The sequence below is a fragment of the Pezoporus occidentalis genome, unplaced genomic scaffold (genome assembly GCF_034315485.1).
Source record: "Pezoporus occidentalis ecotype Australia unplaced genomic scaffold, CSIRO_AGI_Poc_V1 ctg151, whole genome shotgun sequence".
Taxonomy (NCBI): domain Eukaryota; kingdom Metazoa; phylum Chordata; class Aves; order Psittaciformes; family Psittacidae; genus Pezoporus; species Pezoporus occidentalis.
This window is the reverse complement of record NW_026913328.1, coordinates 428349-439433: the sequence shown is the minus strand read 5'-3', so window position 1 is coordinate 439433 and position 11085 is coordinate 428349. Positions and strand designations below refer to the sequence as shown.

Genomic DNA, 11085 nt, shown 5'->3' with positions numbered 1-11085 from the left:
GACCTGTTGAAGTACTTGTGCAAGGAGGGAACACAGCAAAAGACAGATTACGTTAGTCCTTTGCTGGTAACTAGATGAGCTTTAAGGTCCATTGCAACCCAAACCACCCTGTGATTCTATTAATTTCAGACAGTGTTTGTCAGTCCTGAAGCAGCTCCCCCAGCCTGGTGGCACTCACAAGCCCACTAAAGGTGGCTCTGCCACCTCCTCCACATCATTCTGACTTGGTGCTCTCCCTCTGCTGCTTGATGCTGTGTGAACTGCAGACCACAGTCTTGCTGAGTAACTTGAACACTCTAAAAAGACAGTATTTCAAATCCTGGTGCTAGAAAGCCCTGCTACTGTAGGTGAGTGAAAGAGGAAAACGCTCCTGCTGACAGCCTCCAGTATGTGACCATGACAAAACAACTGTCACTATCCTCCAGGAAAACCACTGAATGCACTCATTGATCAAGTGTGAAACCTTTTCCTTCAGTCCTGAGGAAAAGCAATGTTTCTGTATAGATGCTGTCCATCCTCCTATGAGCGTGGCCATGGATGGGGATGGTGGGCTCAGGAATAAGAGGCTGAGAGAGTTTTATACCAAGATGCTATTTACTTCCAACAGTCACATTCAGCTGCATTATAACATACCTAAGCAATCCACATGTATACACCTACAACAGTTAATAACATTTTTAAAAAGACACTAATAAATTAGGTACATTTAACTTACATGGGACAATGGTCATTGTGACAGTGGTGGACAAGGCTGGATCTGATCTTCTCTAGGATGTGAATGCCAAGTGAGCAGTCTGGAAAATCCCTCTGGAACCCACAGTCCTCATCCCACACATGTTAGACCATAACCTGAAACAGCCTTGGAGAATGCACATGCTGGCCTCTGTAGTTCCTGTTCTCACAGGATCTCCACATTCCTCCATCCTCCCAGTGTGCGACGCTTTTCCTTTTCTTTCACTGCACCATTGCATTGTTCCTTCTAGTACGCAAATACTTTTCTGTCTAATACAAAAGCAGAGTCCCTAGAGCCCATCAAAGCCACATCCAACAGCATTTTGTGGCACTTTGCTTATTTCAGTCCTTCTGTGGAGGCAACCAAATGTAACAGCTTCACAAAACCAGAACAAACCGCAAACATTTCAGATTTAATAGAGTCCACAGACACTGATGCTCCAACTGGAATCCAGTGACTTTCACACCTTCATTAGAAACAGGAGATGGATCCTGCCCCAAATTTAAAGGTAAGAATAGGGATTTTCAGGAGTCTTTGCATGACACAAGCACAAGTAAGTGACTTTCAGAGAAGCTTGTTCTCCTGTATTGCTTAAATGCCTTGAAAACATCACCTGCATCAGGGTGGAGAGCGTGTTCATCATCCCATGGCTTAAGTAATGCCTACTACAGAATAAAGAAACTCCAGAGACGTGAAATGAGAATAGTGACTGATCCTCTCAGCATAGAATCAGAGTTCAGAGGAAAAACCATCACCCTACCTGTACCGACCCACAATATAGCAAAACCTCAACAGCTCAGCAGAGGTTTATTCCTCCCACTTCCCATGGAAAACTGCTGCCATGGCAGTTGCCAAAGAGCAGAGTTGTTCTATGAGATCTGCAGTTTCTGATCGACATGAACTGTGTTTAAGCTAATACATCTGTGGATCCCCTGTTAGTCTGAGCCAACTGTGCTAGCAGGCTGACAAGAACAGCAGCAGTACAGCCAACCATGCTGAGCATCAGGGGAAAGGGAACTTCTGGGAGCCAGCGCTGGCACCAGCAGCTGCGAGCCAACTGCAGCACTGACAGCTGCTATTTTTCTCCCATATATGCTGACCATTCAGTCAAAAAGTAAAACCAAGAGGCATGTGCCTTCAAGGCAGGCAAGGGTGTTACTGTACAGGTACAACTGGAACAATAAACCTTCCGTGATGTGTGCACACTGAAGCTCTGCAGTTGTTAGGTTCTCTCTTAAGTAGGTTCAACTGGAGCAGACCTGACCCTCTTCCATACCATTGGTAGTGGATGTGATCACCATCTACAACTCCTTCAACTCCCACTTTCCATACCAGGTAGAAATGAGCCTCCTGGTTCTTTGCTTTATCAGCTCCAGAGACTCCTGTTTCCATCTGCCTCTTCTGTTGATGTTTACACCAGAGATCCAGCTCTGCCCCATGTCAGTCTGTGTGACTGTCCTTCTCATCCTTTGGAAGCAGCAGGCTCGACCTGGCTGGAGAGCTAGTGGCTCTCTTGATCACCTCCATCCACCTGGCAAGAAAGGACATTAGAAATGCTCAACTCCTCACTCACAGATGCATCATCTCTTCCTTCCATTATGAGCTGTACCCCTTTCACGAAACACCACAAAAGTTCCACTTTTCCTCCTTTCTTTTACAAGTCTTATAGGAAATTAATTCTTCAAATGAATAGCTTGAGATATGGTAAATACACTGCAGAACATGGCTGCCTGTCCTAGCAACAACCTAGTAACAGTGCTTTGAGCTCCAGAGAGCTCTTGTACGAGCACACTGTATTCTTCTCTAAGTGTACATCCATTGTGAATTAGACATTCTCTCCTTGAAATCACATGAAACCAATGGATTTAAAAAGCACTACCCTGCTCAGGTAGCTGATACGTACATTGCTTATGAAGGTGTGATGCTCTCCCAAGGAAGGGAGAAGTATGATGTGCCACCTTCTCCATAAAAACACAGTCCAAACCAGCCAATACTACCCTGCATGGCAGGACACAGTGCAAGGCTTTTCAACAGCTAATGTAACAGCAAAGCTTTGTACATGATGTATTTGAAACATGATTCACTTTGGACCATGTGTGGAAGCCCTAACAGCGCTGCTAAACATTGTTACAGGGGAAGTAAAGTGAAAAGCAGCACTGCACATGTTGCTCTCAGCCTTGTGTTACAACTCCTGTTTTCAGGAGGAAAGAGTGGGGTGATGAACCAGTGAGTTAACAGGATATTATCAAACACCTAGACAGACAGGGAAAGCCAAAAATTACCTCTCAAAGGTGTATTTGCTCTCAGCCCTGAAGAAATACACATGGGACTTGAACTGCAGCTTGAAGACATAATCCTTCTGAATACCGTCTGCCTCCACAGGAGTGCTGACTGCATAGCCAAGCAGTGGGAGACTGGCCAAGGGATAATCGTCCTGGAACAGCCCAACAGCCCAGCCCTTAGTGCAAGGCATCCCCTGCCACCCAGCTCATCCCAACCTGCACTCATTCTTGCGTATCGTACAGCTAATACCTTTGTATTATTTAGGACAAAGCAGGAGGAGAAGCAGCCTTTATCTTTTGCAAGGCCTCTGACAGCTTATAATGAAACCTTCCCCCATTCCTTTCACTGGTTTTATAGTTACTTGCTTCTATTCCCCTATCCACTGCTGCCTCCCGGGTTCCCCCTTCCTCCTCCACTCCCTCTCTCTGGAACTCCAAGCACAGATCTGACACAAAAGTTAAAATATCCCTCCCAAAAGAAATGTGCCCTCAAGGCAAGAAACCTGGATAAAATCAACACAGTTTATTGGGTTAATAAAAGGAAGAGGCACCAGTTGCACTGCAGCACAGCTTGTTACAAAGCAGGCACTGACTGCACCCCAGGCAGGAAAATCCCTGATGCCTGTTTAACTGCTAAGCCCAGCAGGAAGAGAAATGGACAAAACGCTGCTGATTCCCTCACCTCCTTTAGTCACTGCAGGAGGTGACATTTTCCCCCTCACCCACAGAAGGTCAGTACCATCAACAGAATTGGAAATCAGAGAATCCCAGTCTGGTCTGGGTTGGAAGGGACCTTAAAGCTCAATCAGTTCCAACTCCCTGCCATGGGCAGGGCCACCTTCCACTAGCCCAGGTTGCCCCAAGCCTCGTCCAGCCTGGCCTTGAACACTGCCAGGGACGGGGCAGCCACCCACTTGCTCACCTGGTGCGTTTTGTAGAAGAACAAGCAGAAGTTGGTGAAGACGACCCACAGTTTCTGCCAGCCATTGCTGTTCTTGAACTTCCTCAGCAAGTATCCAGAGAGCTGGTTCTAGCAGAGAATGAAAACTCCTGTGAAACCACGGGCCACTTGTCCTTCAAAAAAAGACAGCAGCTGCCATAGATAAAAAGCTTGAGGCTCCTACAACTGCTCCTGCTCTCGCTCCCCTGTTGTGAAAGGCCTCCCAGATATTTCACTTGGCAACTGAGTGACTGTATCTTCAGTTCACTAATTCACAACTAACTTCTTATAAACCAGGCAGTGATTTCTCTCCATTAACAGCAAGTTCCCCTTTATGTTTAAGTTCTCGCTGTATCTCAGCGCAATGTCAGGAGGGTGCTGCACCGACTCATCCCTCCAGCAGCCACTCTCCTCTGTGGTCAGGGGAACGGTGACAGCAGGACGGTGTCCATCCCTTTAGCCACCTTTTTTTATGTGCAGAAAAAAGCACATAGAGCACACTGCATGAGAAGGAAAATTAAGCAGAAGAGGAAACAGAGGGTGCCACGTGGCAGCTGTGCAAAGCCAAGCCCAGCGTGGCAAGCAGGCTGCAGGAAGTTGAGCACTGCTGGCTTGGAGTCAGTCACCCAGTGCTTGTACAGTGGGATAAGGAAACCTATGGCATGGAATGACAGCAAATGGATTTTCTAATTAGAGAAGACAGGATATGCAGTAGATTTATACATAGAGAACAATTTGGGGAAGCATAAACAAGAGGAAATACTATATCAAAGTTATAACTCTGCTGCTGTGACATCCTCACACCAGCACATGTGGGCTCACTGAGCAATTACAAACTGAGCAGCAATACATTTTCCTTGGCATCTTATGGCTCGTCCCCACCAGCACAGAACTTGACAGGCATTTTACCTGGATCATGCACAGGTAATCAGACAGGGATAGGCTCTGGTTCCGGTACCAACAAACATGGGTGATTGTGTTGGGCCGTTGGGCCTGACCCAGCAAATAGCGAGGAGGAAGCTCTGGAGAAACAGCAAGAGAGCAGAAAACTGAGCAGAGAAAAGGAAGAGAGAAAGAAAAACAGAACGTTAGGATAAGAGAAGTGATGCAAGAAAGGCATCTGTTAAAGGAAAATGGATTGTGAAAAATAAAAGATGGATTAGAACATGGAACAGACGAAAGCGAGAAGGAGCTGCAAGAACTCACACACTTAATCCCAGAGTCTGTAGCAGGGTGGTCTCATTATCCAGGTACAGAACAGTAAGATGGTGCCTTTCACAAGGGGATCAGCAGGGAAAGGAAGGCCTGTTCCCTCCAATAGAAACCACTTTCTTTGCCAGCTAAAGCACCCAACTTCTGTATCCTAAGCCAATCCCTAGGACCTCTTTAACTGAGCCGATAGATGTGCTTTCTACATCATGAAAACCCAGGGGCTTCAGTGCCCAACTTTTAACTCCTTTCATTGAATAGAAAATGCCTTAAGAACAGGGCAGGGAAGGTAAAAAGGCACAAATACAAGGATGCAGCGCCCTCCCCCATTACTCTTTGTCTAGTTAGTGGCCTCCTTTTTCTCTTCATGTTATTTAGGTTCCTTCTTACTTCTGGAAGTCTTCCAAGCATTCCAGCCTCTAGGAAGGAGTCCTACTCAATTGACCTTGCCAAACTGCCACCTCAAGTGAAACTGCAGTTCTGGTGCAACCAGTGCTCTACATAAGGAGCGCTGAACAGTCATCTCTCTTGAATCTGTAGGATTCAGTGTGAAAACATGCCAGCAGTGTGCCATGAAGCCATGCTGAGTGGTAAGACCCATGGTAACAGCCTCTTAGCAGATACATATTAAGTCTCTGTTCAGCATAACACAACACTGCTGTAAAATGGCACTTTCTAATGCTTGCTGCTCACCACTGCCAGTGAGGGAAGGTCAGAGAAGTCAGATTCTCTTCTTAATTCTAGATGTAGCAGAATAGCTAACCAGACCTCAGTACAGCAGAGTCAGTCTCTAAAGGGAAAGATCACAGGTAGGTAACTTCCAGCAAGGCTGATGAAACCCAAAGGAACAAGTCAGTCCTAGGTTAGCCTGAGTTTCCTCTAATATTTGCCTCCTTCAGTGCCTCTGTTGAAGCAAAACCCTGCTGCAAGGAGACAGTAGCATGTGTATGCAGACACAGACATGCACAGAGGAGGGCAAGCATGCAGTGGCCTTTTAATAGCCCGTGATCTCCCATGGGTGCAGAGATGCTGCCAAGTCAAAATGGGAGATGGAGTGGAGGATGAGCAGTGGCTGAGAGAGCCAGGATGGACAGTGAGACGTGAGTGCTGCTCCCTGCAGGTACCTCAACAGCCACACTGTGGTCAGTCATGGAGACGCTCGTGTTGCGGTACCAGCACACGTGCATGGTTGTGTTGGCACGGTGGTGGCTCTGCCTGTCCAAGGAGCTACGAGAAGAGTGTGTGTCATCTTCGGACTCCTGTTCTAGAGAGACCTCATCAGAGGATCCTGGGGGAGGAGAATTCAGTACTGGTTTAAGAAAACTGTGCAATACAAAGAGCAAGAGAAGCAGGGATTCCTGAGAAAAAAAAAATATTCTAGTTCCTATGATCCAGGTTTAAAATACATGAACTTGAACTGGTTACAAAGCTCCAAAAGACCACTCTGAGCAGACTGTTCTGGCTTTCATTACTCAGCTCTGCTTGGGGCAGCTGACTCAATACTGTGTAAAACAAACAACCCCCACACACATTTCATCTTCAGTTAATCCTTAGTGAGGAACAGCAAGAAGTGGTCCAAGAAGGCATACAACCTGTTTCAGCACATCCATAACAACACCAGAGACAGGCATAAGAATGCTGGACTACAAAAGTTGATCTCCAAACCCACCCCATTTCTGGGCAAGAAAACATACTACATTTTTAAATTGAGAAAAATCTCTGTAAGAGATGAATAAAGGACATTATAAAATCAACAACTCTGCTGCACTGAAAGTTACCAGGAACATCAGTCTAGGAAGACAAGAATATTTCTTTTGATTAAAACAAAAGCACAATTAACTCCCAATTACCACACAAATTATAAACCCACACCATCCACGTAGTCAAGCTCACAATAGGAAAGATGACAAGTACATGACAACTGATGCTTTTCAAAAAGGCAGAGAACAGCACTTACTGTTGGAGCGATTGCATACTGAGTTCTCCAGAAGCATGTCAGATTTCTCAGTAGATTTCTTGGCCATTTCAATTGCCATGTTTAGGTCTTCCATCCACTTCCCCATCTCCAGGCGGGTACTGCAAGATGAACAGTGCAAACTGAGATCACCTCAGCCTGGAGCCGTGGCGGAGTGCTGGTGTGCTGACGGAAGGCACAAATCACTGCCCACAAGAAGGAGCAGCCCCTTTGCATTGAACGAATAAAAATAAAATACAAATTCCCCCAACACACGAGCTTTGCATATAGGAAGCTGGTCTCATACAGCCTTCACCTCTACTTTCAGGCCTTGAAACAAGGATAAAATAACCATTTAAGGGTTGGACTTTACAGCAAAGAGAACAGACAGCCAAAGGGTCACATATTCTCCTCTGGAACTATCAGCCTCAGAAGAGGAATTACACGGTCTAAGGCATCACTGCTCTTCATACAGACAGCTTCATAGCTGATGGGTTATTTCAAACACAAGATCTTGTTTTCACTTCAAAAAGCATTTTGAAGATGGGTGGCATGACCACCCTGGAAATCATTTTTTTCAAGGATAAGAGGCAACCTGAAAGACAGTACAGCTTTTAAAGGGGACATAGGATTTATTATGTGATATCTTAACCCCACATAGTTTCCATTACAAGATCCATGGCTCAAGCCATTATTATGTCGCAAGAGCTTTACAGCTCAAATATATGTATCTATATTCATTGGTATGCAACAGCATAAGGTTTTCCTTTAGAAATGGCCACAGCATTTCTTTTTTACCTCTGGCTACATTCCCTGTGTGTAGAACTGCTGTTTGAAGAGCTATATGTATAGTAGCCATCCTAAGTATATTTCAGATATAAAGTAATAAAAGGCACCGAACTCACAGCACAGGGACAAGTTACACTGAAAAGGAGCCAGTTTCCTCTCCAAATCAGCCTTTAATTTTATCTCTCCCTTCCCAGCTTCCTTCATGAGATCCATGCTGGAACTCTCCCCTCCTTATATTCATCAGGATGTTCTTGATTTTAATTCTTTTTAGGTCTCAAATATTTGTATGTTTAGATTTCATTTTGTCTCCTGCTTTATAACAGTTGTTTAAAGGACTGTACTGTTAACTGGCTAACTAGAAAACAATACAATGGCAATAACAATACAAGTGTTATTTGCTGCTGCTGTGTGCTTAGTAACACACCCTTTCGTGAGGTAACTTATTTGTTCTCAAAACACAACACTGGTAAAGGAGTTGTGAAGCATCCTGTGTTTGTTTTGAAGTCATGCATTCCAGAGAACGCACAAAACACCCCCTGGCTCTGCAGCAAACAACCAAAAAGTAACACCTTGGAGAACGTATCTATCAAACCTACAGGCAACTGAGGAAAAGAAATGTTGTTACCTTGCTGCCACCACTATGGTTTTTTGTGCTGAATAGATGGTGAAGCAGTGTGGGACAGCCCATTCATTCTCACTCTCCTCCACCTGCACAAAAAGAAAAGGTTTTTCTCATCACTGCTTGGTGACTGATAAACCCTAAACCTGTCCTCCTTGGCTAGCTAGGAATTTGAGTCAAATACAATTACAACCCGGTTGCAGTAAGTGCAGAACAGCTACATTTTTATGAATACCACCTATTTCAAGTCTAATTTGGCTCTCTATGAAAATCTACATTGTGTGTTTCTACTGCCACAGCTCTAGCAGCACACCACCACATCCAACAGGGGAAGAGGGTTCTGAGCAGGATTCAGCTTATTACTTACCGGTGGGTCAAGCACTATCAGCTGCAAATCAAACACAGAAAGAACAGTCCCATTAGAATAGGGGGGTGGGCAGACAGGAGGACTGATTAGATGCCTAGGTGTGTGTACAGGGAGAAAATGCCAGGACAAATCCCTATTTCCAGATCAGCCTCTTTCAGCAGCCTGAAAATGAATGGTCAAGAGGGTGTGCTCCAGCTGTTTTGCTAAGGATGGAAGGAACAAGCCTACTGCCTGCAGATAAATGTTTGACACACAGACTGCTGTCACTGGCCTGAGAGCAGTTCATGGCTTTGGATCTCATGCCCTGAAAGAATGCCTCAATCTGCTTCAAGGCAAATTTCCCTGACGTTGTGATGCAACCTGAAAGCACTTACCAACATGCCATGCAGAGGAAGATGTCCGTGAATTTTGAACTGATTTGTCCCTGTAACCCCTTTGCTTGTGTACAGTAACATATCCGAGAACTGAAAAAAGCAGGAAGAATACAATCAGTCCTCTGGAGACAGCAGGCAGGGCCAAGTATTTTTGGTATCCTTTTAAACAATCTGTTGCTTAAAGACCACTGTAAATGCATGAAAAAAACCCAACAACTGCCATTTCTCAGTCAGTTTGGCCCCATTTCCTTAAAGCCACTCTTTACTTATAAGAGAGGCAATTAATCCGTAAAATTCCATTAAAACTACATGCCATTAAGGAAACCAGCTGAACAGACAGTGCTGTCACAATCACGCCAGCTCTAAAAATCCCATAGAGTGAGCTGTCAGCTCTGATTGCTGATTTTCATCACACTTTCACAACTTTATCTTGGAAGAGTTTGGGTTTATGAAAGCAACACCCACCAGAAAGAACATCCGCTGCTGTAAACCTTTTTTAGTGAGCTTATACAAGCAACCTTCCCGGATAAAGTCCTGCAGTGGAAAATAAGAAGTTAGATAAATAAGAAGTTAGATAAAGCTTCATCTTTCCCAAACACAGAGAATTTTAATGGTTCTTTTTTTCCCCAGAGTATACAGATGTTGATTGGTGCCCAGCAATGATCACTAAACAGATTTGTTAAATGCCAGATGACACCTTTCCTTCTGTTTTGTAACAGAATGAATCAGCTCCTTGGTGCAACCAGCATTTAAATCAATGAAGCAAGAGAAGGAAAAGGAGAAGAGCTCCTGTTGGATGCCACCAGTTCACCTATTACACTTACATCCCACTGCAGTGATTGCCATAGCATCCCAAAACCATATGCGATGCTCCTGCACTTATGCTCAGTATATCTATCAAAAACAGAGAAACAAAAAACCCAAGCAGGAACTAGACAAAGTACTAGAAAATGAGAGTCACTGATACCAGTTTTGCCCAGTGATGTGGCTCTCATCATCACTACGCTCTCCATGCAGTTTCAGTTAACAGACAGAGATTGCACCAGACAGACATAAGCTGACTTGGCAGTGGATTTCCAATAGAGTACATGACATACAGCTTCCCACCCAAACACAGAGCACGGTACCCCAGTGTACACAGTATCTGGAAACACAAAACTATAGCCAGAGTCTAAGCAGAAGCATTTTTGATCTATTCCCTAGGCCATCAAGACCTCCATGGGACCTACTATGAAGACAATTACACAAAGGCTTTACAGTTGTTCCATAATACAGAGAGGCAGTGATGGCAAGTACATCATTCAAAGGCACTTCCTTGGACATAAAAATAACGAAGGCTCTGGAGACTATACAAAAGTACTTACTCTACCAGGTGCTGTGAGATTATCTATACCAATCAAGTCATGCTGCAGCTCTGTGAGCTTCTGGAAATTCTCCAGGCGAATGAGACTGTGCTGCAGCTGAGATGTCATTTCCGTGACTTCCTTCAGTGCATCTATAAGGAAAATGGCACCGAGGGGATCAGAAGAGAGCAGACAAACCCAGGCCACCAATTTTATCCCTGGAAAACTGAATCTGAAATTTATAGCCAGGTTTAGAATAGGACAGAATAGTTTGGAAGGGACCTACTGCCAATTTCTTAAAGCGTATTTTATAGTTACCTAGGGGCAAAATGGAGACCAGCAATCAACCGCATAGGGCTCCTATGCTTCTCATATGTTTCTTCCTATGCTTACTTTTAACAACAAAGAGTTCCTAAAACACCTGCACACAAACCCCCTGCTAAAAAAGGGGACAAGAAAAGGACTGATTTCCAGC

At 44.7% G+C, this 11085-nt stretch overlaps 1 protein-coding gene across 6 annotated transcripts in view; it reads right to left on the bottom strand.

Annotated features, from left to right (window-relative positions):
- Nucleotides 1–575: 575 nt before the first annotated feature.
- FARP2 (FERM, ARH/RhoGEF and pleckstrin domain protein 2) overlaps nucleotides 576–11085 on the bottom strand; it is a 73724-nt gene continuing 63214 nt past the window's right edge. For 2 of the 6 annotated variants that reach the window (XM_062611147.1, XM_062611148.1), the window contains exons 19-28: nucleotides 10632–10762; nucleotides 9733–9801; nucleotides 9268–9357; nucleotides 8894–8914; nucleotides 8533–8615; nucleotides 7122–7240; nucleotides 6289–6452; nucleotides 3938–4045; nucleotides 3016–3167; nucleotides 576–2264 (exon numbers count right to left, since the gene is read on the bottom strand). In XM_062611147.1, coding sequence (XP_062467131.1) covers nucleotides 2174–2264; nucleotides 3016–3167; nucleotides 3938–4045; nucleotides 6289–6452; nucleotides 7122–7240; nucleotides 8533–8615; nucleotides 8894–8914; nucleotides 9268–9357; nucleotides 9733–9801; nucleotides 10632–10762 — 1028 coding nt within the window. In that variant the 3' untranslated portion in view covers nucleotides 576–2173. Of the gene's footprint in view, nucleotides 2265–3015; nucleotides 3168–3937; nucleotides 4046–4864; nucleotides 5005–6288; nucleotides 6453–7121; nucleotides 7241–8532; nucleotides 8616–8893; nucleotides 8915–9267; nucleotides 9358–9732; nucleotides 9802–10091; nucleotides 10162–10631; nucleotides 10763–11085 lie in introns of those variants that run through there. The other 4 variants (XR_009963303.1, XR_009963304.1, XM_062611149.1 and 1 more) reach the window with 4 other exon arrangements.